This window comes from Egretta garzetta, unplaced genomic scaffold, assembly GCF_000687185.1.
Source record: "Egretta garzetta isolate BGI_Z169 unplaced genomic scaffold, ASM68718v1 scaffold342, whole genome shotgun sequence".
Classification (NCBI taxonomy): domain Eukaryota; kingdom Metazoa; phylum Chordata; class Aves; order Pelecaniformes; family Ardeidae; genus Egretta; species Egretta garzetta.
The window spans coordinates 585187-612899 of NW_009258887.1; the positions used below are offsets into that span (position 1 = coordinate 585187).

Sequence of the window (27713 nt, forward strand, 5' to 3'; positions counted from 1 at the left end):
ATTCTTAGGTTTTTAATTCATAACATGGCTACTGGAACTGCACTTGTAAAAATGGTATTTGTGGCTGACCAGCTGTCTTCTTTGCAGCCGTAGAAATAGCTTCATATGCCTTCACTCCTGCCTGTTGCTGCTCTATAACTGATATTTCAGCTGGTCTGAAGGCCACAGTATGCTCCAGCTGAAAGTGACAGCACATCTTCCATTCACTGCAATTGCCACTGCTTGAATGTGTGGTGAACAGCAAGACATGTCCTGAAAATCAGAAACAAAACAGAGTGTTTAGACCACATAATCCAGTGTTTAATGGAATGAAACTGTCTGTTAGAAATGTTAAGAAAATTGCAGTTGCTCAACACTCTGAAAGTGACTAAAATGTTCTAAAGGAATTCACTGTGAGAATCTTTGAATTTCTTCTCATCAGCTCATCTCCCCCAACTCCCAGCCCCTACTGTCAGTATCTTCCAGGGTATGAGAGAATAAACTGAAACACTTAGAAGGATTTTTCAGGAAGTGTCTTAGCGTCCTCTGAGAGCAATGAGAAGCAAATCCTTCCTTTTCTGAGTAGCCACTTGTCAGCAGCCATCTCAAGAAAAAGCTGGACATCATGAGGAAAGAATAATGCCTAATTAAAGTGGTGTTCAAATGGTGATCTCTATGTCCAAGCACCTTTCGCTGGCAGGGAAGAGTATTTGTCCTTGGGAAGCTTCTGACTCTTCCGGAACTATTTGCATGAAGGCTGAGATTTTCATAAGCATTCATTGTTGGCCTAATTCTGCTCTTATTAAATTTACTGGGAGGAAAATTAGGTTTCTAAAGTAGTTTTTAAAATGCTACTTGGCCTTTGATGTCTACAGAAAGTTTTCCCAATCCCCTGTAAACCACAGTCAGTTACTGACCAGCAGTGCCCACAAAATCTTTGGTTTACAGAATCAGAGGAAAGAGACACCCTGCACGGCAGGCACTCTCCAGATGCCATGTGGGGAAGCATCTTACTGACCTTCCCGACAAATGCTGAACAGATGTATCCGGGAAACATTGAGAGTGGGGACAGAAACAGAAACATTAGCCTGCCCTTTTCACATCAGTATTAGCAACTCTTGGGCTACTGCTGAGTGTAGAAAGAAAATTTCTAGGGAGAAGTAGGGAGTGTGCTAATGCATACCAAAATGAAATGGACCATGTAGGGAGTAAAACATGACTCTGAGACAAACCCTGCCATGCTGACTCCGTGAGTTCTGCTTCCTTCCTGGAATTACACCAGGGGTATTGTTCCTGCAGTGAGTTGGAAAGACCTGAAACAAAAATAATAATTTTACAAAACAGAATATTACATGAGAAAAAAGAGATCAGATGCAGTATTCTGCCTCTTGACACATGGATACACATTTATGTCTATGTCGAGTAGAAGTATACCCATAAGTATCAAGGGCCTTTTAAGGTGGAAATCTTTCTCACACATGCACACAATCATTCAGCTACCAATAAAGGCTAACATTTAGCTGGCCCCACCCCCAGTCTCATATCTTACAGGGAAATGTTTACAGATTTGTGTAATGTATCTGTACTTAAGAGCAGTACAATTGATCATCCAAATAGCATAACATGATGGAATCCAGCAGCACTCACAAGGAGCTCCCTAAATTAAAATCTGTCTGACCTTTATGGAGCTCTGTATGTGGTTTAATGGATGTTACACATTTTGTGCTATTTGAGGCAGACCCAGATGGGTACAAACAGTATGCTGCATGGCTGGAAAAGCAAGTGATATTGAAGTTTTTTCAGCGCACTGACAGATTTATTTCTTTTTTTGCTGCTTTCAGCCTTTCTTTGCAGGGGGTTCCAAAGTTTCAGAATACCTGGGACCCGCTTTTGAGTTCAGAAATCTCCATAATACTTGATATTAATACTTTACTGAGGGTACCTACCGCTTCCGTCACTTGAAAAAGTGCTTTGCTACCTTCTAGTCAACAGAAAACCTTAATAACATGCTGCAGTCTTGCTGTATAAAAAAGGTTGCTTCTCAGATTAATAGTAGTCAGTATGGCCCAGAGTAGTGAAAGAAGCTAGAGAGTACGCTAAGAGTCCTAACACCAGTAAAACAGCCTAACTGGGCCAGGGGAATTAATGGTTTAAAAAAGGGAGCTACACAGAAGTATACAGTAGGCTTCAGGAAGTCAAAGTAATATTTTCCAGTTAGAAATATGTATTTCTTAATAACTAGGAAATATTGTATGGCTTCACTACTCTTTTCACTGGATCGCTGGAATAGGCCCAGAATGTTTTAATTATTCCATGATATATAGGGATGATGATCCTCACAGGAATTCTTTGAATGTGTATTTTGAGTATTCATTCCTCTCCCTCTGATCCTCATCCCATACTTATGTATTCCTTAGAGAGTAAACTATTTGGGACAAGAACTACATGTGAGGATGGTGCCTAAAACAGTTGCACTAATAGCCACAGAGCCAAAAATTAACCACTTTTCTGGTGTCATGCGAAGTTAATTTTCTTATGCACATGTGAAATGTGAAGAAGTATTGTCCCAGAAGTCTCAGCAGCATTTGTCTGGAAACACTGTAACACAAATGTGTCTGTGAACGCATACTGATGTTAGGATTGATATAATTCAACGTTGCAGAAGGATGGTAGTAGATACAAAGATGCTTCAACTTAAGACCTCTACATTCTGGGAGAATTATTCTACTTAAATGGACCTGCTAGCAGGTACCACAATTAATATAGGGGCGAAAATACTATACAGAAATTGCTTTTGTAACTGTACTTACAATTGCTGTGCTTACAGCAGCTTAATTTCTTGAATTACTTGTTTATGTATGTGCAGATCCTCCAATGGAATAAATGAAACCTTGAGTGCTGAAAGAGAAAATGGAAAGCATGATAACATAAAAAATGAGGACTATAGGGAGAGTACTACGCTGCAAATTAACACAGCGAAAGAGGTACCCCATGGAGATTTATGCATCACAGAGATATATACTGAGACTCACCAGGGAGCAGGAGAAAGCAACATACACTTTTCTGAAATGACACAAGAGACCACACAAAGCCACAGAATTACCCCTAAAGTGATAGGCACATCCAAAGTGCTCGTGACAGATGAGGCTGCTTTCAGAGGGAAGACAGAAGAAAGAAGGCCAGGTACTATGGTTGAGCTGCAGTTGTCCCTCTCAAATGACGCGCACAAGGGCACCAATGCTCCCGCTGTGACTCTCTTAGGGGCAGAAAAATGCATCCCTTCAGGAAGAGGACCCAGTGTACAACAAGATGGAACTAGCCCTGTAATCACAATTCCCCTGGCTGTGAAAGAGGGCAACATCCAATGGTCAAGCAAAGTAGTCCAGTTTTCTAGTGGCAAAGAGGTCAAGAGGACCCAAGGTGCAGCTCCATCTCCCCCCAGGGTGGAGGTGATCCTAGACTGTTCAGACAGGGAGAAGGAAGCACCCAGGTCTCCAGCTGAAAAGGGGTGTGTTGATACTCAAGAGGAAGGAGGGCAGTCAGAAGCACCTCCTTCCCTCCTCTCCTTTGCAATTTCATCAGAAGGCACAGAGCAGGGAGAAGACGACCAGCACTCGGAAAGGGATCACAGACCTCTCAAGCACAGGGCGAGGCACGCAAGTAAGTATGTCCCACTAATCATTTGCACTGCCTGAGGGTCTCTTTTGTAACTTTAAACATAATTTCAGAATTTAGACTGCATTAGAAAATAAAAAAAAAAGCATTTTTTTTCTGCAGTTTTCTAACTTTCCCTCTGTCTTTTTCTTTTAACTGATGTTTCTGTTCTTGCTTTATATATTTTTCAAGGTAATACAATGCTCCTGGTGATGAGCCAAGAGTATACCCATGCCTTAACTGTGATGAATAACTTTGCTTAGCACTTTGAAATTAATTCATTACTTTGTCCAACTAAAAATACTTACATCTCCAAAAAGGGCTGAATTCCACTGGTCTTCTAATGTATATTCAGAGGCAATCTGTAGAAAATTAACAAAAAAAGCAAGTTGCTTGCACATGTCTAAGTGAATCCTGTGGATTTCTGCTTTTATAGCAAAAACTTTATGTTGTCATTTGCATCATCTAAAATCAAAGCCATGCCACTGCTCTTAAAAGTTAATAAAAAGGGCTAGTAGAAAAGCTTGATGTTCCCTGCAGAAGAGATTTTGACAGACACTAGCATGTGTATAACTGTTACATGATCCTTTCAGTTTTGTCAGTCTTCTCCAGACTGTAAAGAGAACATGCTATTTCTTTGGGTTCCCATACCCAGAGGTCAGCTTCAAAATGTGTCCAAGAAGTTTACATGAAAGTAAACTTGCAACTGGATCCAATACTAATTGAGTGTAGATACGACTTTTTTTTTTTAATTTATCTATTTTTTATTTATTATTTTATTCATCTGGGACCTTTCTGTTGGTTGCTTGCTCTTTCCCAACAATGTTAAGAATCCTGTCTGGGGATTTAGTAGCAGTATGTCAAAGGTGCTTGAACGTGTGCGGTGATATACTGTAGCAACAAGCTATTTCACATGCAGTGTTGGAATTAGTCTGCTAACCCACTGCTAATTCCTCTGTAAGCATATTTTTAGCATGATAACCATTTGTATCTTATTGGCAAGTGGATTAAGCAGTTACTTATGCCTAAGTGTCTGCATGCAATCCACATATTTTTGGCATATTCATTGAGGCATAAAAGAAAAGTGCACATGCTTTACATTTTGGCTGCGAAGTTAGAACCAGCTGTGAGACTGTGCCTGTCTTTCTTAGAGAATTACTTGCAGTGCCCCTCCAATAAGGCAAAAGTACACAGAATGAACTATATGTTACATGATAAACTCTGCTTTCAAAGTAGGACATAGATTCTGTCCTTTTCCCATCTCAACTATGACAATCTCAATCCTTTCTAACCTAGTGGAAGGTCATTATTCCAAGGAAGCACTGATTTAATCTATACAAATGTTTGCTTTTATTATTATTATTTGTAAAATACTATCTACACATGAGAACAAATACATTTCCAAGCACAGGGGAATAATCCGTGTGCAGCAAATACTATGCATGTTTTTTGTAAAATTAGAAGTTATAAAGCAGCATTTAAGTCTAAACTAGAGAATAACATTTATTACAGGCGTTTGATCTCTTTAGCAGAAATTTTCTCTGTAAATAGTAACCAGATCATATTTACCAGGGCAGGTAACATTTCTTCTGCCATGTTTTGAAACTATTGATTAAGTAACTATTCAGATGAATTAAGAAAAAAACCACACTAACAAAATCAAAAGTTTCAATTTTTTCTTTCCACAGAACTGTGTCCCTTCTGAACCCCCTTCCTAGAAAAACACTCACTGCTGATGCAAGTAGCTTATTTGAAAGAGTAGCACTTACATGCTGAAGGGCGACCATTTCTGTTCGCAGAGGCACTCTAGCACTAAAGCCCATACTTTTGGAAAATGTCTTCAGTGACTATTGTAAGCATTTGTATTGTTGAAGGACTAAGCCAAGGATTTTATGATTTGGCCCTCTCAGAATAAAATATTACAAATTGCTGGTTTGGGTGCCATGCTCTTCTCTTTTATAGGTTCTTGCGAGAACCATTGGTCCAGCCATGCTGTCATCTGGCATAATGGCAAAACTCCAATTGTCTTTAATAGGAGAAGTATCAGACTCCATCTACTGACATGGCTAAAGGATCATTAATAGAAGATACATCACATGGCTTTTTTAAATGAGTTTGCTTTATGCACACTAGCAAAAGATACTAAATAATTTACTGTTCTATTTTCATATATCAGAGGCACACTTTTTGTTTTTGAAATTAAGTGGAAGGGGACCACTGACTTAAGCAGAAACAGCTTTAAATTCTAGCTTTTTTCAATAGAGAAGCTATTGAGGCTGTCATTCATGAGATGTGGTTGTAGAATATAAGGAAGGGAAAGAAACAGGAACCCCACCTGGCTAGTGTTGCCCCACGAGGCACATGCTCCATGACACATAACAAGGAAGCAGTCGTGTTGACATACAGTGCATCTACCAGCTTTACAGCTGCATCTATGCCTGTTCCACGACTTGATGAAAACCAAGAATTTATGCTTTAGGAAATACGTATTATTGACATATGCTAGGGAATACTCTTGAGAAGTTAGCTGAGCCTCCTCCATTCAGTTCTTAAATGTGTATTCATTCTTACCACATTTTCAAAATAAATATTCTGGAGCTGCTACATCCTACACAATTTTGGATTATGTTTCAGGCAAGTAATGCTTGTTAAAAGAATGATACATGCTTTCATTGTGTACCATGGCCAAACTCCCATGCCTTCCAAGGGGCTGAAAGTTAATGCTAATGATTTCTGTGTCTGCCTTTTTGGATGTATACTTCCTTTTAAATAGCTAATACATAGAAGCATACCAACTTTTATCAACAATACACATTTTATAATGCATACGAGTAAAATAAACACATAAATGGCAGAAGCTGCTGCCACCGTCAGACAGAATACACTCAGTTTCATTTGGTCTCAGATGTTAAGCAGTCATGGGCCTGGCTGGCTGGGAATGTGGGCTGTGAGCCTAGGAACTGTGGTCAAACACTTGGTAAATACCAGACCATAGAAACTGAATAAATGAGAAAATATCATCTGCCTGTTGCTGCTGAGACTGCTTACAGGAATAAAAATTAAGAACACTATAAATAAAGATACAGGTACCATTCCTGTTGAACTAAGAAAGTCCTAAAGAAAGTGATGTAGCCTTTGAACTTGCATGGGTGTGCCTCTAAGGAATGCTGGGTATAGAATTTACAGCGCAGTTGGTATTGTGGGAAAAGCTCCATGCAATGGGAATGACCTCTCCATACAAAAGAAAATACATGCTTTAATATAGGGGAAAGGGACAGTGGGTAAATTTCAGTATAGAAAAGTGCAGAACTATTTGTTATTACTCTCCTTGTATTTTTTTTTTGGCTGCATGCAACTAAATGCGCAATTCTTTCCATAGGGCTCCGGCGAAGTGAGAGTCTGTCAGAGAAGCAGGTCAAAGAAGCCAAATCTAAATGTAAAAGTATTGCATTGCTGCTGACAGCAGCTCCCAATCCCAATTCCAAGGGGGTGTTGATGTTCAAGAAGCGTCGTCAAAGGGCAAGGAAATATACTTTAGTTAGCTACGGTACCGGAGAGTTAGAACGTGACGAAGACGAGGGTGAAGAAGGTGAAGGTGAAGAGGGGGACAAAGAAAACGCTTTTGAAGTGAGTTTGCTTGCAACTAGCGAGTCAGAAATAGATGAAGATTTCTTCTCTGACGTTGACAACGACGGTAAGATTGTGACATTTGACTGGGACAGTGGTCTACTTGAAGTTGAAAAGAAGACAAAAAGTGGAGACGAGATGCAGACGCTTCCAGAGAGCACAGGTAAAGGAGCCCTCATGTTTGCCAAGAGACGGCAGAGGATGGATCAGATTACAGCTGAGCAAGAGGAGATGAAGGCACGCACAGTGCATACAGAGGAACGAAGGGAAGCCACCATGTCAGAGAACTTTCAGAAAGTAAGCTCTTCAGTCTATCAAACAAAAGAGGAAGAAACGTCAAGGCAGCAGACCTTTGTGAGCAAAAGCTACACAGACATGAGCCAGAGTCATAGCAAAATGGTACAACAAAATGGCTTTGGCTTAGCACCAGACACAAACCTCTCTTTTCAGTCCTCTGAAGCTCATAAAGCAGCGTCTTTGAATAAAACAGCTAAACCGTTCCCTTCTGGGGTTCAAAACCGAGCAGCTGCACCATTTTCACCCACCAGAAATGCCACTAGTCCTCTTTCAGATGTACCAGCACCACCTCCTTACTGCTCTATTAGCCCACCACCTGAGGCTTTATACAGACCTGTTTCGGCTCCTGCAGCCAGCAGAGCTGCCCCAGCTGTGTGGTCACCCACCGAGCACATAGCATCCAGAGATGAAAGGATCGCAGTGCCAGCCAAAAGAACTGGGATACTGCAAGAGGCAAAGAGAAGAAGCACTTCAAAACCTATGTTCACTTTCAAAGAACCGCCCAAAGTAAGTCCTAATCCTGCCCTGTTGTCCCTTGTACACAATGCAGAGGGCAAAAAAGGTACCGGAGCTGGTTTTGAGTCAGGACCTGAAGAAGACTACCTCAGTTTGGGAGCAGAAGCTTGCAATTTCATGCAGACTCAAGCGTCTAAACAAAAGGGCCCTCCTCCTGTTGCTCCAAAGCCTTCAGTCAAGGTCTCTCCTACTGCTGGTACTCCAGTTTCACCAGTTTGGTCACCTCCAGCTGTGGCTTCTAACAAGGCTCCTTCTTTCCCAGCACCAGCCTCACCTCAGGCAGCATATCCTGCACCACTCAAATCTCCACAGTATCCTCATTCTCCTGTTCATCCCCCAAGTACTCTCAACCTCGCTGGTCCTTTCAAAGGGCCTCAGGCAACCCTAGCGAGTCCAAACCACACACCCAAGACAACACCAGTCACACCAACTGCTGGAGGAACAAAGCCACCCTTTGAGATGCCACCAGCTATGAGCGGAAAAGGAGCACAGTTATTTGCCAGAAGGCACTCTCGAATGGAGAAGTATGTGGTAGATTCAGAGACTGTGCAGGCAAACATGGCACGAGCCTCATCTCCAACTCCATCTTTACCAGCTTCTTGGAAATATTCCTCTAATGTCCGAGCACCTCCACCTGTCGCTTATAATCCCATCCACTGCCCATCTTATCCTCCTGCTGCTACCAAGCCCTCCTCTAAGTCCACTGGTGCTACCAAAAATACAAAAAGAAAACCTAAGAAAGGTCTCAATGCTTTGGATATTATGAAACATCAACCTTATCAACTCGATGCATCTTTATTTACCTTTCAACCTCCTAGTACTAAGGAAAGCTTTGCTATTAAGCAGACATCGAAGTTGTCCACTTCAAAGCAAGCTCTACCTTTAAGACCACCTAGTGCTGGCTCTCCTACTAACACCCGGGCATCTTCAGTGTACTCCGTGCCAGCCTACAGTTCACAACCTTCGTTCCAGTCAAATGCCTCTATCCCAGTAAATGAATCATATTCACCTGCAGGCTACTCTGCATTTTCTAAGCCAGAAACCATCACATCTTCTTTGTTTACTGCTCCAAGGCCAAAATTTTCAGCAAAGAAAGCTGGCGTCACTGCACAGGTGTGGAAGCCATCAGTTATTGAAGAGTAAACCTTGTAGCTGAAACTTAGTGTCCATTTTGCTTGCAATCAATTGTTTGCAGTGGTAACCTGGCACAGAAACAGTGCCAATAGTATTTCTTAGCTTGCTTAATAACATCAGATGTATCACCTCAAATCTGGGTCCAAAATATTTGAACTTTTTTAAGGAATCGAAATAGATACAAATTTTAGCACATTTATGCATATTATCAGATGCTTTATACACATAACATCCTGAAATTAATAGATACCATTGTACTAAGTAAGCAGGACACTAGGTTTTTGCTTTAGGACTACTACAGCAAAAACAACAGTATGGTATGTCATATTAATAGAGAAGAGCTTTCTTTCTGCTTCCCTCCCCAACTCTGTTCTAATGACCTAGGGATTTGAGGACTTTTTTTTTAAAGAAGTGCCTTATTAAATGATATTGATAGTAATATGTATTACTAACATAGCATAAAATAGATACAGTATTAGACTCTGACTGATCACTAGCAGAATATAACTGGATAGACCTTTGGCCTGCACAGAGTCCCACTGAATTCAGTCAGAATCTGTCCTGGCTCAAAGGTCCTTCCACAGGAATCTGGTTGATCGGCCAGGGGCTTAGTTTGTAAGCTACGTATGTGGATCAGCTGTGATCCAAAATCATGAATTGCCTCTGTGATTTCACAGAGAATGTCCTATAAGAGATGCTGGAGTGTTCTGAAGACTAAAAGAGGTGGAAAGACAGCTGGAAAAATTGTTAAAGATTTCCCATTTTGGGGAAATTTGATGTCCCCATTGCAGACATATTTTTAGCCAAAGTTTGCCTTGAATCCAGCAAGTAAGGTAGAAGCCAGTAAACCAAAATTATTGAACAGTCAGAGGTGAGCTGGGTTTTGCAGCTGCAATGTAATGCGATAGTTTCTTGTGAAAGCACAGTGATTGAGAACTGAAGGGATACATATATTCAGGGGTACTGATTCTTGCAACCAGAGTAGTACATGCCACAGAAATTAGCACTTAACAGTAAATCGTAACTATGACCAATTCTTCTTATTGGTCTCTCATACACATTTTGGTTTTTTCACTTGGGGCTTTACAGTGCTTCTTCCTACTTTAAATCTTTTTACTCTGCTCTTATATTTTCACCTTTTACTTGTCCTATGGGGGACTAAGTATTGAAATACTGCTACTGTAGAAAATTCTTAAGAGTCTGTGGTCTTGAAACCTACTGTATAATACTGCAGTGAATACACAGTCTGACTGAAATCAAGGAGCTATATTGGAATAGTTCAGCATGTTCTTCAGTAAGCAGGCCTGTTAATAACAGTGGTTCCAGGTCTGAAACAAGGTGGTGTTTCACAAAACTAAGGATATCAAAATCCATCCCAAGTGTGAAACTAAAGATTGAAGAATCACTCTGTGAATAAAGGTGGCAGAATCTGTTGATATATTTGTTTAAACTGCCATCCAGCTAGCTACAGAGCAGATTATGGATCGTTTATATCACAGGGGTTTTAGTAGAACTATCTATCTTGATGAAGAAAACATTCCCCAGCATGAACAAAATCTCCTTAGTTTAGTCCCATGATGGTAACTCAAACTGCAATCAGACTTAAGAAGAATGCATTTGGTTGTACATGCAGAAAAGAGACTGGAATCAAAGTCCAATCAAGCCAATAAAAATCACCCCTTTGAATTTTGGACCTCCAAAATCTTCCTCTCCCCTTTAAATTTTGGATTGGGATACTGACTGCATTAAAAGAAAACGTCCAAGTAATCCATCTCCCTCTTAAAATTCAGGATAATGATAGGAAATTTTGGGAAAAAAAAAAGTTTGGAAAACTCAAGAAAGAACTACACTGCATTTACCTGGAAATAGAAAGTAGCAATATTTTAATCCTTTGGAGATCTCCCTTCTATCTGTTTTCCACTGTCAAGATCTGTATTTTTCTTCTATCATTAAACTTGTCCCTTTCCTCTCTGCCTGTTTGGGTTTTTTTTCCTTTGGTTTGGTTGCTATGTTTTTTGTTTCATTTACATGTACAGACTGACAGTATATTTTAGGGGAAATCTATTTTCTATGCTATCTTATTAATTTGAAATCTCCTTTCCCACCCCCTTCCCTCTCCTTCCTTTCCCCTTTCCCATCTTTTTCCCCTTCCCTTTCCCCTTCTGTTCTCTCCCTCCTTCCTTCCCCTCTAGTAATTATCTGAAGTTACATATACTATTTTAAGTAGGAGTTTAAGATACTAGTATCTACTTGGAATAAAGACACCCTACCAAAGATAAGTAGTGCTGCTAGAGAGATACACAGAAATCCAATCATCCTCATATTGCCTTACATGTTTTTACTTACAGTCCTTTCCTGTAAAATACATCTGTAAATTATAACCAACACTTCTATACTTCTTCACCCTACCACCCCAAGAATATATTTCCTTAATGAAGAGATTTTTAGCAGTTTTGTACCAAAAATGTTGATGTTGATGCATGTGGCTATTAACAAGATATGGCAGCTTACACAGCACGGCCACCAGTTCATATCAGGGTCAGGTCAGTCACTCTTGGAATTCATCACCAGCTACTGAGTATCCTGTGTGAAATATGTGAATTACTGAAATCTAACTTCTAGGTTTATATATGCCTACATGGCATACCACTTTCCAAGTAAAAAAATAATAAGCATTATTATTCTAATTATCAGCAGAAGAAACAAGAGGTAAAGCTGGGATATATTCTCATCCAAAGGAAATCAGCTCTCCAGAAAGACAGAAGTCAAGTTAATAGGAGCTAGAGGAGAGCTGGACTGAAACAGGACATTTCCGTTTCCTGAGTCATCTGTCTAGAACTAAATTCACTTGAACAACAGAAATGCATAATTGTCATCTTTAAAATCATTTTTCTATTTCTTTCATTTTCAGCACAACCCAAAAGTTCACTTAGGAAGTCAACTAAATCATATGCATGTTTACAGCAATAAGCAAAAAGTCACCTTCTGTGATAGCAATATAAAATGTAGCCATTGGCCTATCTTCTCTTTACCTTGTCCAAAAGAAAAGGAAGTGCACCTATGCTAAAAACTTGGATTTGATCACATTTGGATTTTTTGCTGTTATTCAAATACAAGTATTTCATATGATCTATAGCAATGATAGAAATATTTTTTAAAGCACCAATAAGAGTTAAAAGCAAAAGCCCCAGCAACACTAGTCCTCTTAACACAGCTAAGATCTTTTGGAAATCTCATTCAAAGTCCAACTCAGAATTCAATTTCATATATACACACCATTCTACATGCATAGTGCTTGGATCCAACTTGGCTTCAAGAGTCTTTTTACTGATCAGGTAAGTCTGTAATTCTTATTAATATTTCAGAAGACTGGCCTACTTAAAGTAACAGTTATACCCAAACTGTCATCTCTTGTGAATCAGATATTTAGAGGAACGTTGAGCTGTTCATTGTCATGGGTCCAAATTAAAAGCTAATGATGTCAAACATAGCTGAGATGTCAAGAAAATGAATGGTTTGTGTAGAGAGGAGCAGCCTGAAATTTCACTTTGAAAGGACAGTGAGTTTTTGGAAATGTTTTTCTGAAAAAGCTGTTAGAACTATTTTAATATGACAAGGCTACCAAGATGCAATTGTTATGTTTACTATGTAAGCATATTTAACAGCGAATTTTAGGCCACCCCGAGTAATACTATGTCTGGTATGTTCACATTAAAAGAGGAATTTAAGTGGTTTTTGTTGTTTTTAGCACATTTAATTATAGCACATACGGGAGGTATTATACTGCACCAGTTTGGATCTCACATTCTAGACAGCCTTTTCATGAAACAGCTACCTCAATTAAGGGTTTCTGTACTTTCAGTTTCTGATTTAGTTATAAACCTCTTATTATAAAACCTGAATTGAAAAGTTTTGTTTCGGAGATGAGTAGTTTTTAGACAGAAAAATTAAAATTTCTGTTGCAAAAATAAAAGATAAAATTTATTTCTTGACCAAAGAACATAATTTCTCCCCACTTCTCTCGGAACCACTCTAACCATGTTCCTGCTCAGTAAAAGATAACATGTTATGAAACAAACAGAAAGATATTACCATGAATCTTCTCTCTGTAGGAACATTTACAGAGTAAACATTACCATCTCTTACAAGTAAGCCTCATTCTTTTGCTTTCTGCTCACTTGTAGAAGAAATAATTTTGTCTTAAGACATGTGACAATATCCAGTGACAATAAGCTGCTCAGTTCCAAAAGCACCTGGCTGATGGCGTGGGACTTAGAATCATAGAATCATAGAATGTTTTGGGTTGGAAGGGACCACTAGAGGTCATCGAGTCCAACCCCCCTGCAGTCAGCAGGGACACCGCCAACTAGATCAGGTTGCTCAGAGCCCCATCCAACCTGGCCTTGAATGTTTCCAGGGATGGGGCCTCCACTACCTCTCTGGGCAACCTGTTCCAGTGGTTTACCACCCTCATTGTAAAGAATTTTTTCCTTATATCTAGCCTAAACCTACCCCGATTTAGTTTAAAACCATTACCCCTTGTCCTAACGCAGCTGGCCCTACTAAAAAGGTTTTCCCCATCTTTCCTATAGGCCCCCTTTAGGTACTGAAAGGCCGCAATCAGGTCTCCCCGCAGCCTTCTTTTCTCTAGACTGAACAAGCCCAACTCTCTTCATAATACACTCATATCGACTTGCAGCAGGGAATGCCCAATTCTCTCCTAGACACACCGACAATTCACTTTGAGATCAAGCTGATGCCATTTTGAGATCAGCCATCAAAAGGAGGTTTCAGCTGAATTTTGTCTGAAGTCTTTTTGCCATGATCCTGATTTTATATACCTATTTTTACTTTATTTTATTTTGTACACCTAATTCCATTTTATATGAGACATTCAAGAGTCAAGACACAAAATCAGCCCTAAAACTGCAGTGACCCATTTTGCTATCTCCACAGCAATCATGTGGCAATGAGTTTATTTTCTTTTTGGCAGAGTGCTGTTACTATTCACACTAAAACAAATGCTCAGAATTCACACAAATTTGTATTTGAAGTAGAGACATACTAAGAGGTAGAGGTATTAGCAGGCTCCAAAAATCAGGAAGCGAGGGGCTGGTGTGTGGTTCAGATAGGAAAAAAGAGTGTTAAGTAGCAGTGCTAAGTAGTTGAGAGAAAAAACTACTAGGATTAAAGAGAGCCAAGCAGTGGGGAAAAAACTCCAAGAAAAAAAGCAAAGACTGCACAGGATAAAATCCCTGTCAGAGGATCATCAGATTCTGAAGGTACCAGAGAAAAAAACAATCAGCAAGAAGGGTTTAATTATTCTGCACAGAGATGGCTGACTCTTTCCAGCCTTTTGTTGAAATTTTCTCGACTGTTCTTAGATGACAGAATGCTCACATCATCGGGCATGATTTTTTTCCTCTGCTATTTACAAAAAGATACTGTGAAAGAACCGAAATGCTAATACGCAGCAAAAAGAAAAAAGTGAGCTTTAAAAAAAAGCAGGCCCTACCAATAGACTATTGCTCTGAGATAACAGGCCTACAAACACATTATCCTAGATAGCTCCTATACAGGAGAGTTTTTGAAAGTACTAAGGGGTACACAATACAAGATTATAAGCAATTATAAAGAGAACTTGACGCCAGATGATGGGATCTGGGAAGGGCACCGTTTATCAAGTATCGAGGATGACACCTCAACAAAGGACCAACCTTACCATCATCCTCTGCTGCTCCAGCATCTCTGCGGGGAATCCTCTGGACACTATGAGGTAGGGAAATACCAGTGGAACAACAGCGCTCGTCACAACTAACAACTTGCAAAACCTTTCTGCTCTTTTTCCAGGATCCTTTTCCAGATTTCGTAGATTTAAGAATAAAAATTGATTGGTTCTAAAAACATCCACTCTTCCAGTCTTGGCTTTTTAACAAAACATGATGCAACTTTCTTTGCCTGAAGTCAAACACCCAGGATTCCACTGATCGCTTTGGCGGATCAGCATGGGAAGTACAAATCTTAACTACACAGCCTGGCATAGTGTTATTTTATAATGAGTCTATTCAGCTTTAAATAGAAATGTTATACAAAGAAGAAACTTGACAAGATCTTCAAAAACCCATGGATTCAGAAGCTCTGAATTACTTCTGGTAGATTTCTTGGGAAAATATGTGAGCCTGATAATTTCATAGCATACTTGGTGCCACCATCACAACTTCATAGTACCCATGACAACAACTGATCTTACTTTCTAGTAAACATTACCTTTGCATGCGATTACATATGGGAACAGTTGGAATAACTTCAGAGCTATGTTTGACAAGTGCTTTTCAGGCCAGTTGCTAACTACAGGAAGCGCTTCAGGTTTTGTATCAAATGATTTAAAAAGTAGGAAAAATCCTGAAGCTCAGTGAAATACTATGTTGGAAGTATCTCTACAGAAGCAGATTTGAACTCTTCCTTTACCAAGCTAAGACTAACCGTAGAATGGTATTTCCATGGTTTTAACACTTGCTTCCTTAAGGAAGGCAAGCAAAGACTTTTTCTTTATAGCGCATGCTAATCAAGACTCCTGTTATCCTCTGCAGTTTTGAAAGGAAAAAATCTATTCCAGTTTGTAATGATCTTGGCAAACTGTTTTTAATTTCAGTGCACGTGAAACCTGCACAAACGTATGTGGCATTAGTATGTTATAATAACTGCATTTCCCCTTAGGCTGAGGAAACTCGGCTATGAGAAAAATAACTTACTGAACCATGCTTACAGATTGACTATCTGGATGAAGGCTTCCTGTGTGGGGTAATCAATATAACAATAGTAAGCATTTTCAAACAAGAAATCTTGATTCTTTTGTATGTCTTTAAGATAGGCATGTTGAAACAGAGAGTCCCCTCATAATTCCAGGCAATTGAAAGATAAGCTGCTATGAAAGTAACCAAATCATTTCTAAATAGGTGTAAGACTAAACTGTTGAACAGATGGAGTGTTTCTCTTGATGTTTCTGTCTATGTCTGAAACAATAGATTTTAACTGATTTAAGAAATGCACAATAAGCAGAAGAAAAGGCGGAACATTACAGAAATAAAATACACTCCCAATCACTGTAAGACATTGGATTACAAAGGGTGTCATGGAGCACAACGCCCATTGATTTCAGTCCGAGCTTTAACTGATTGCAAAGCAAAGAATTCAGTACATTTATATTCGAAACAGAAGTTTCCACACAGTAGCAACCTATGGACAAATATTTTCAATTTTTTAAAGAAAGTTTTGGGAAAAAAAACCACCTTTTTTTTTTTCCTTCCAAAAAGCGTCAGTAACTGCTAGTGATTTTTTCTGTGAGAATGCTACTTTTTACAGTCTCACTGTGCAGGTTGTTGTTGGTACACAGATTTATACTGTGAACAAAAGCAAATCATGGGCATCTGGGTACACTTAGTTTTCTTCCTAGAGTCTTGGGAATTTCCCCACATCAGGCCTGTAACTTAAAAGTAGAACCTAAACAGGTGACAAGAAAACTTCAAAATCTGCCTGTAGTTTAATTTTCTTTGTTTAATTAAACAGTTTTAGATATATACAGGTAGTATATATCTGCCAGTCCTAGCCATGCTACCAGAATACCTTTTACAAACCAAACTGGGCTGTAAGTTTCTTCAGAAAAGGTTTCCACATACTTCCTTGATTCCCAGCACTGGGAGGATGACACAGGTTTCCAATGGGGCTTCACAGTCTTCTGACAGCAGAGAGACTGTGGAAGTACAAACTCCATCCCTCTGGGGAAGAAATTTCCCTGGAACTCTGGAGGAAAATATACAGTAATGGGCACAGGTTCTTTTCCCCAAATGTACCTTCCTCGCCCCATTCCTCCATCTTTTTTTTTATCCTGGTTTCCTCATTGTAGCCTCACTGTGAGCTACACGGGTCAATTTTCCATTCCTTGGGCCCAGGCAGGAGGTCTGGGGCTCTGTCAAGGGGCAGCTGTGCTCTGCAGGGCTTCTCAGTCCCGAGCAGTGTGTGCAGCCTCAGGTCCAGACCCGATGGTGGGAAGAGACATGGGTATGCACTGTATGCCTGCATGCACTACTTTTTTGTGAATGAAAACCCAGCTGTGCAGCCAGCACAGGAGCTGTGCAACACCCCAGTGACCTCCAGCCCGTGGGGGTGCACACAGTCTGCAGTTTAGACAGGCAGAGAAAGCACAAGGACAGTCTCCTTGCTCTCCTGTGTGGTGTTCAAAGACACCACAGCCTATAGCAGCTTAGACCTGTACTAATGAATGAAATCCTTCTGGCGAAACAGAATGTTATCTCTGTATACAGAGTTCTCAGAAACTAGCTGTAAAAAGCAAGGTGCTCCTCCTACTGAGCCTATATAAGGCTCTCAGCTTGAATATACATAGGCAAGTTTGCATGGAAATATGAGACACTTCAGATACAAAGGTTAGTCTCAAACCAGTTCTAAAGCATGTAGTGGTACCACTTTTCAAGGAAAAGGACGCTAGAATTTTTTAGTCATTGACATGCATTTTTCCCTACTCTGGCTCTTGAAAATGGTCAAACTATATAGGTTCATGTGGTTGAAATGTATCTGAAATGGTTGGATCATTTGGGGTGAAGTAAATGAGAAAAAAACAAACAGCTAAGACTGAAAAAATCAGTTTGAAAGATGTGATAAGAAAATTATAAGGAACTGGATAATTTATCTTTTAGTTTGGATATGTTCAGCAACAATAGTGCCACCAACTTCAAGTATTACAATATAATTAATATTTATTCTCTTTCACTTTAGAAAAAAATATCCTTTAAAATAGCCTTTACTTTATATCAACTTAAAACCCTTTCATTGCTCATACAAAATAGCAAGGTCAGAAACTAGGACCAACTTCGCACTTGTCTTTCAAATGTTCAGTCACAAGGCTTCATCTTCTAAGACTTTGCTGTAAGCTGTATAATATAAAAGTCCAGAAGGTGGCAGCAAATATTCTTCCTTACAAGAAATAAACTGTCTATTCCAAGGAAAGCTAAGATCCCTATGGCCAAAAAAGTTTCAGGCATTTGGTTTTTATAGGCATAACTGTATTGTATTTTGATAATCGTATATGGATAAAGGTTAAATGATAATGGAAAGCACTGATTTTCTTTAATTTACACAGGTGCAAACTGAGCTAACTGAATAACTTATTTATGACAGGTTAGCAGCACTCTTATGTTTCTTTTCCATGTAGGCATTTTGCAGTAGTGAAGGCCTAATTCTAATACATTACTTTTCTCACGTTACTTGACAACTAAAAAGGACTTTATTGTCAAAAGCAGTATTTGTCACAAAGCTTATGTAAGATGGTTGACTGCAATTGTTTCATTAGTTTGTATACCAATGATGAAAACAAGATTATTCTCACCTGAAATAATACCACAGTTATAAACAATCTAAACTTAGAATAAATTGGGTTCCAGTTCTAAAAATTCCTATAAATTTCTTAAAGCATTGTAAAATAGCTGTAGCATTTACTCCAGAGCTGGCAGCATTTCAGAGAGAAATTATTTTTTCATTACATAAAGTTTAAATTGCAAATGGCTTGGGATGAAAAAAGCTTTACTAAGATTAGCAATATGTCTCCCTTCTATATGCAGCTCAGTTTAAAAATCTGAAGTGCTTGTTTTATGTTTAAAAAAATTTGAAAGAAGGAAAGAATTAAAAGGCATAAAAATCAAGTATTACTTATTTTGTCCTAACATTTTCTCAGTGGTTTGGTCTCTAACTGCCATTCATTGGCCCAAAGCACAGTCGTATTTTCCAAGTAAGAAAAAGAAATCGCTCCCCACATTAGGTGAAGATGTGGAGAAACTTTAATCCATTTTAATGTTTGATCATCTCAAGGTTTAAGTGAGAATTCTTAAAAATCAACTGAGCTAAGTTGCCCAAAATGAAGTATTTTTTTTCTGGGTAGGAGTAGAATCTCATGCAAATTTGCCATAAGTATGTGGGGGTAGGATAAATAATGTCATGGAGTTTCCTCTCTGGAACTGCAAAGTGGGAATAGCTGTTCATAGCTAAGAGGTGAAAGGATAGTCCTGTTATAAAGCATTAGTTGTGAAACTGGTCAAAACTCTCATTACATAACCTCTATGCCACTCTACACTTTTTAAAAGAGATTCAGACTGAGCATTACCAAACTGACTGAAAATCATGAAATCAGTAGTCTCTTCCTCAGTTTCCATCTCTCATATACAAGGCTGATACTAAAACATAACTTAAAAGCCTGTGTGAAGCAGAGGTCTTTTAAGTTTCCTAAATGCATCAAGATCCTGTGGCGGAAAAGCCTATAAAACATGACATTGCTATGTGAGTCTTTGCTAGATAAGCTAGACCTTCTATATATATCTATCTGGTCTATATGACCAGGTACCTATTGGCTGGTATCTAGATCATGCTCACAGTATTTTATGTTTTGGAAGCTAATTAGGAAAAATAACACAGGCCAATGTTGTTTGAATGAAATTCTAGCAAAGCTTCTAGCAAAAGAGCCTGGAATTTCACACCAGATTTCAGAATTAAAGGCATTTAAAACTCAGGATATGAATCAATGGGTGCAAATCAAAGAGTTTTGGAACCACATACATAGAGACCACCCGGTAAGAACAATGTAATTTGTCTGTGTAGCACAAAGAACGTGTCTGGCTTGGGGAAAAGGCTGTACCTGTTTCGTGTGCTGCCAAATGACTGATGCAGCAGAACCTTCTCATGAACACAGTTTCTGTTTCAAAGTGCTGCATTACTAAGAAGATTAGGATTTGTCAAATATGAATGGATTGCTCCTATAAATGGGTCGGAATGTACTGAAATTCTGAGGGCATTGCCTTTTAAAGAAGCCAGGTTAAGTAGCGTCATGTAAGGGTATTAAGTGAATGATTGCATTAACCTCTTTAATTTTTTGTGTTCACTTTTGTGCCCTGAAAAGAGAAAACTAGGATAAGTCTAATAATTTTAGAGTAAGAAATACCTTTCTTAAAAGGAGATTGCTAAAGATATGTTCTTGGACAGATGTCCTAGACAGAGCCTATTATCAAATAAATTAGGCTGTGCCTGCATGTTAGAAAGAATCTTGTAAACACACACAGAACTGTCACATGGCTTCCTTTTTCATTATTAAGAATGGTCTTTTCAGAACAAGACACACTAGCTAAGTAGTGGAAAAGCTGCACAGCTGCTAATGTAATTGTACCTTTTCAGTAAAAGCCTGTCTTTGGTCTATTTACTTTCCTCAAAAATTCAATTTGCTCAGTCTTTGTTCCTGGTTCTTTCTCTGCCTCCTCTCTTTCCACTAAATTAAAGTATTAAAAAGTACCCATAGACATAAAAAGGGATTGCCAGGATGTCATGTGCTTTCAGGGTCTGTTGTTCCAGTTTGGAAGTGAAGAGAAGGGGCTTCCTTTTTTGTTGTTTAATAACTGTAACTGTATCTGGTATTTTGTTTTCCCAGGAAAGAAGCAGTGGACGCTCATTATCGCTTCCTGGGAGACCTCCTTCATTCATTTCTCGAGCCGTGTCTCCTACTTCTCCTCTTATATTTCAGCCTGTCCCTGATTACTTCAGCAAGCCAGACACAGCAGCTGACAGACCTGCCAAGAGACTGACTCCCTGGGAAGCAGCAGCAAGATCTCCTCTTGGCCTAGTGGATGAAGCTTTTGGGCCCCAAACTATGCAGGAATCCATTGCTGCTAATGTAGTATCAGCTGCTCGCAGGAAAACACTTCCTGAGCCACCAGAAGAATGGAAACAAAAAGTTTCTTACGAGCCTGCAGCCCCAAGTGGTAGTGTAGCCTTATTAGGAGGGAAGCAATCGGGTATTGTATCAGCCCCCAAAGGCTCCCTGTCTGCCCCAAGTGCCACCACGCAGGCTGGCTCTCAGCTGCAGTATGCTTACTGCAGTCAACGGTCCAGAACAGATCCTGATATAATGTCTATGGATTCCAGGTCTGACTATTGCTTGTCAACAGCTGATTCAAACTACAATCCACAGCCAAGGGGATGGAGGCGTCCAACATGAGCAGCTGAAGGGCCTGGCATATTTTCCCCTTCTTCCAGCTTTACAAGCCTTAGATTTGAGTTGGAGAAGGACAGTTTTATGATGGCCTGATGATCTCTGGACTAAAGAAATGAGGAGGTAAAATTGAATGGAGCAGAGTTTTCACATGACTGCAGGACGAGCAGTCTCTAGAATAGAGTTTTACAACTAACCTAAGATTATTCTGTTCATCAAAAGAGAAAAATACACATTTCTTGGGGCAAGGGGTGGATGAAAGTGGGGCAACTGATGTGCTCAATACAAAAATCTAAAAAGGATGTAGATGGAGACAGTACAAGTGCTTGCAGTTAAGTTAAAAACAAGTAAAATAAGGGCATTTTAAAGGCAAGATGTATTTTACAGGATCTTGTAGGTTTTCTGGGTATGTTTGACATCTGAGTTCCAAGGTACTAGATATAACCAGACCTGGGAAAGTTCCAGTGGAAGTGCGAATACTTGGAAGCACTGGCTTATTTGCCACATGTTTTCTTTACTGCATTTTTCAAATGAGCTAATAAAGTAAATCAATGAATATTTTTACTGTGGCAACAGTTAAAATACATCTGTAGTCATGGTACCTGAATCCCTACAACATGTAGATATATGCAGTCTTATGCAGTCATCCATTTCAGACTGATTTCAAGACGCTTTCAATGAAGTTTTACATATTGTAATTATTGAAATAATCTGAACACAACAGGAAGAAAGGCGTTATTAATAGAGATCAGTACCATGATACTTGAACAACAGAAAGGATGAGGAAAATACTTAGAGTGTATTTAAACTGGATTGCAAGTTATTTTTGTAATAAACTATCAATAAGTCAGAAGCTGAACAGCCTTTATTTCTCTGTGAAATGCACTACTTGCTGAACATTTACTGCTACAGTGTCTGGTAATCTGACTGGCTGGGCAGTTATTCTTAGTATCTAGGTAGCTCAATGTTTAGAAAGCTTTTGATTTGTATTCTCAGTTTGGAAGACACAGATAAGTTGTTTATCAAGAACAATACCTGTTCTACATAGAAATTGGTATGTGAAAGAGGGTTCATGAGATGTGTTACACGGTGTGAGTCTAGTATAAGTAGTAAAATTTGGACGGTTGGTTACAACTAAACTATCTTAATGGATCTGAAAAGATGGTAAATAATTTTTGCTGGTGATACATATCTTGCATTTACAGCTTATTTAAACAATAGAAATATGCGGCTAAAAATATATGTATACCAAGCTATTGGGTAGTTTAGACATTGTTAAAGCATTAAATGAATACCCCAAGTTTTACAAAGTGCTCTGCATCCCGCTCATTTTGTGGAGCATTCCTCAATGATCTGTCAAGCAGTCAACTAAAATTACTGCAGAAGCACTATTAACTATCCTTAGTTTCAATAAGGTTGTCAACTGTGAGTAAAGTGGTTAGACTAGAAAGGACTAAAACATATGCAGTAAGAAAGACTGTATTACAAAATATTCCTTTCTGCAAAGAATTTTCCATCATAGCAATTATAAAATACAATTGGTATAAAGGAAAGAGGGCTCAGTTGAGCTGGAACTTCCCATAAGAACAAATAACTACATGAATAATACCCTTAATTAGTATAAGTTGGCAGTCATTCTCTAGTCAAACAGAAGTCTCCTTGAAATCAACTGATCCTTTTAATCAAGCATGAAATGAAGGCATGGGAGTTGTAAAACTTTAAGCTAGGATCATATTGCTATATCATCTTACAAATCTATTTCACAAATTATGAATTTGCAAAGAAAAGATGATTTATAAAAGTTACATGAACAAAGCTGCCATGATATGCCTGAAAGTAAGCTTTGCACCTCAGCATTATACACACACATAATCAGAGTAAATTTTCCTGCCACACAGGCAAAAATACGTTTTTCTCTGCAGAGTCCTATAATGTCCCCTTCTATCATGGCTGGGAATATTCCCACTAAAACCAATGGGACTGTGGTGGTCCCATTAGCCTTAAGGGCTTGTCTTTGGATCCAGGCCTATCTCCGTGGAGGCACATGTCAAGTTTTCACTTAATTTCAATGAAATTTATAATTCAAAGTCATCAAGGCCTTAACTATTCAATGAATACTAGTGCATGTGTATCTCACAGAAGGCCTACATTCTGCAAATTGTATAATGCTTACATATTTTGCTGAACTGCGGTCCATATTACCATAATAAAATGATTCCCTGTATCCAAGTCAAGTCAGGTTTCTGTTTTGAACTGTATCCTTTACATTGTGAAACTGGAAACCAGATTAATGAGTAAGGCATATTTTTAGCCAATACAATGATTTTAATTCTCAGAATCAGATGCCTAACTTCTGAATTCTCACTGAAACTAATGTTATGAATTCTAAGATCATATATCTACCAGAGGGAAACGTGCTTAATTTTCAGGTACGTGCAATTAAAAATAGCCAAAAGTATTTTTAAATTCTGATATTACAAAAAAGTTATGATACAAAGTGATATTAAAAAGGATATAATGCTGTGATTACATAGCAATATAGAAAAACATACCCTAGGATCAAGCTCTAACCCCCCTTTCACCCCCCCAAATATGCAATTAATGTGTAAGAATGGCAGAATCCGAGAGTTTCAGATAGAATCACTGACTTTCTGTCAATGTCCCAAGACAAACGAAGTGTTGCCTTGCAATTTTCTTCTATTCACAAGAAGGAATTCATCATTAAGTACTTCTGTGAACATGAGAATTACTGATCTTGAGTTTCATGTGGCTTTGTATCTTATCATAGATTAACTTGGGTGTTTAACATAATCTGCTACAGATTTTTTTTTTCCTCTTGCTGAGGATTTACTAGCTCTCTCTCCCATATGGATTCTCTCATATCTAATAAGGAACAAGTTCACACTGCAGCATTTCCCTCAATAGCAACACTGGTAAGTGTATCCATCCTCCACCCAGCTGTCTATTTTTACAAGGTCTGTGGGCAATGGATTGTCTTTGAGATCTATTCTACTGCCACATAGAAATGAAACAAATAAACATTTTCAAAGTTATTAATGGGAGGACAGACAAACACACAGGCACGCAGACAGATCGCATAGCCTTGTTTACAGAGGAAATCAGGTGAAAACCAGATTAAGACAATGTACCGATTTCAATGGAAGCAGCAGGCCCAGACTACTAAATGAAATATTAATGCATACAGAGCTTTATGAAGAACCACACGGCATTTTTCACCTTCTGTTCTTCACCCCATTCCTCCACTAGCAAAGCATCTTTCTATCAAATAGTTGTGATGGTTGTGCGTGAGTTCTGAATATATTAATGCAAGCATTTCTTAGATTTGTTTTTGAATGCACAGATCTGCTCACTAAATGTGAGGAAAAAATTCTCTTGGTATTTTAAATATGTTGTTTTTGTGTTCACCCTCAGAGGTGTCTCTGTTAATATGCAGAGTATTTGAATACACAATATAACTGAAAATTTAGTTTCTTTATGTTAGTTATGTTAGATGATGATGTTCACAACTCTTGTTCATAATTTGTTTTCATTTTGGTTTGCTTTAGCACAACCAAATATCTATTCACATTGCATTTCTGCCTAGTAGCAAAAGACTGTATTATCTTTATAAAAGGCTTTTCACTTCCAAAGACTTTTTGTTCACTGCAAAGGACACTTCATTTGAGAGTGCATGCCAGAGATGTAAATTGTATCATTTAATAAAGTGATTTGACCAACCAGATGAGAAACAATTTTGTTTTCCGTAAATTCTTGTCTGTTTGTTTAAATAATCTGAACCCAAGTAAAGCCTAATCTCTTTTTTCTGCACCATTTTTAGATTCACTGACTTTGCCTTTCAGTGACCTCGTGCTGATATGAGGTTCTAGAAGCTTAAATCAACATGAGGTCAAATGGCAACTTGTCAAATCAGTAGAATTTAATTTTCATACTGACTAAGCAGAGGAAGGAAATGCAGTGAAGCATAATCTACTCAGGTAAAGTAATATGGTCAGAGCAGTTTATATTTGAACATTTTCATCCCCACTGTAAAAACCAGCAGCTAACACCTACTTACTTTAATTACCTGTCTACCGTACAGGCATCTAAACCTGTTTAGTTCCTGTAGGTCTAAGGGCTGCACTGCTGTTTTCTCTTGTTGTTTATTCTTAATCAAAACGTACTATTTAAAGAAGAAATAAATATTGAGAATAAATTGTGAACCCAGTCTTTACACTAGTCAGGCTCTTGAATAGCCCTTAAGGAAATAAGCACAGCGTGTATAATCTATCTGTGAAAAGCCAGATCAAATTTCCACTGTTTATGTGAAATCAATCTCAAAGCAGTCTTTGCATTTATAAAGCAAGCAGGACTTTGCCCCCAATGTAAGAAAAATGTTGATGCATGTAAAACTTGGGGAACCGACAAATCTTGACAACAGCATTTTAATAGCTTTGCTCTACAAAGGGTTTACAAGGCTATAAGAGACTCAGTATTATTCCTTTTCATGGTTACATCTTCATTCTTTGGTAAATTCTAAAATATATCATAAAGAAAGCATAAGCCAGATTCACAGTTTAACATAACTCTCTTCAGTAATTTGCAACAGATTAAGAATCTTAGTACAGAAGCGAACAGTCATGGGTTTTGTATGATGTTTTACCCTCCAGAGAACGTACTTTGGGTTTCTTGAAATGCCCTAGATTTTCTGGTGTATTCATCAACATTTAAGAGTATTTAAAATGACCACAGTGTGGCAGACTGCTCAATTTCTGAATGTGGGTCTGGTGGAATGAATATTTGATGTAATGAGTAATTTTAAGTCCAGAAAGAAAGGCGGATGTTTCCAGGCCAGTATCCAGTTTTCCTCAAATTGAACATTAGTGTTTTTACATTGCCCACTGGATATATTATTGGATTTTTAAAAAAAAGTCTTGTGTTGCTGCTGAGTCTGAAACAGCGCTCAATATGCTGTAAAACATTTGGTGTTTATTCACACATTTTCAGTCCTAAAAAAAGGACTCAAGCATTTTATATTCAAAACAAAATGACCTCAGGAATGTTTGTATGCATGCACACCTGTTGTGTTTTTTTTTTTTTTTTCTGGAGAAAGAAAGGTAATGGTTAATTAACAGACGTTAATGGAGAACTAGGAGAACATATTGTGCTGCAGTACAGTCCAAATACAGCTGGAAGGTTACAATAGAAGTGACACACATACAGAAAAGAAGGTGCTGATAACCCCCTACCTAGCTATTAATAACACGTAGATCTATTTTCATCTTTAAAATAAATCAAAACCTGAGGATAATTTTGTCTAAATAGTGCAGAGGTTCACAGCTTATTTTTTCCCTATAAAGAAGCCTAAGGAATGGTATGCTAATTGCTGGAAAAATAATTTTGTGTGTTGTAAACAATAATTTTAAGCATACTGTAGACAAGCAGAATTTGCCCAAGGCAAAAATGGAGAAGAAGCAGCTTTACAACATTCAGAATCAGAATAGTAGATGCATTGGTATCTTTTTGCAGCATTAAAAACCTCACAGGACTATGGCAGTTATAAAACAATTGCCACTTTTCAATATTATTAACAATTTTCTAAGCCATCTTAGTTTTGATCAATCACTTTCTGCTATTAATGGATGTACTTGAGTTTAGTCTCAGAAAATCAGTATTTTTAGGAAAACAAGAATCAACATAAAGTCAGCATATGCTCAACTCTATGGTACTTCTAATAATTTTTTCTAACAGAAAAGCTTATAAGCATAAACGGCACATAGCATTTTTGATCAGGCGCTCATCAGCTACCCAGATTTTCAGGTCTGTTCAAGAGAGTTAATATTTACAGTTAAATGCAAATCTCTTGCCTATTAAATAGTTGGTATATTGGAACACAGAGCTTAAATGGAAGCTCTGCTGTGAATTATTTGCATGCACAAAAGAATAGTTTCAGGTGCCTTTTTTTAAAAAAGATGACAAACAAATTGATAACTTTTCTAGTTTCCAAGAAATTTCATGTCTTATGTGGAAGTTCAAAATTATTTTCTTCACTATTTCTGTGGAGTTCTCCACCATTCTTTATTTCCTCTAGCAGTTTAAAAGTCCAAGAGATTTTCCATGTGGTAGTAAAATAAAATAAAAAGATCAGTGTAGAAATGGATAAATTTACCTGCTGAATAAGAATGCCCTGAGAAAAAAATGCAGTTCAAAGAAACAACAAGAACAGAACAACAAGGCAACAAAAATCTTTCGACCACATGGAGCAAAATTCTGATCCCAGCTAAGCCAATGGGAGCTTTACTGATTTACCACTTATGCCAGCAGGGCATGAATTTCACCTCACACAGAAATGTGCAGGACCACAAAACACAACCGATCATGAATTCACAAGCACCGAATTGGTATCAGCAGTTCCATAGTATTTTGAAGCCTGTAGTTTTAAAAAATGTGATCGACAAAACAGTAA

General features: G+C 38.4%; 1 protein-coding gene across 2 annotated transcripts in view; it reads left to right on the plus strand.

The window, feature by feature from the left end:
• Nucleotides 1–21256, plus strand: part of SYNPO2 (synaptopodin 2) — an 88057-nt gene extending 66801 nt beyond the window's left edge. The window contains exons 3-5 of one of the 2 annotated variants that reach the window (XM_009634001.2): nucleotides 2846–3639; nucleotides 7013–9186; nucleotides 20690–21256. In XM_009634001.2, the coding sequence (XP_009632296.2) occupies nucleotides 2846–3639; nucleotides 7013–9186; nucleotides 20690–21256 (3535 nt within the window). Of the gene's footprint in view, nucleotides 1–2845; nucleotides 3640–7012; nucleotides 9189–20689 lie in introns of both variants that reach the window. The other variant, XM_035889648.1, reaches the window with a different exon arrangement.
• The last annotated feature ends 6457 nt before the right edge of the window (nucleotides 21257–27713 follow it).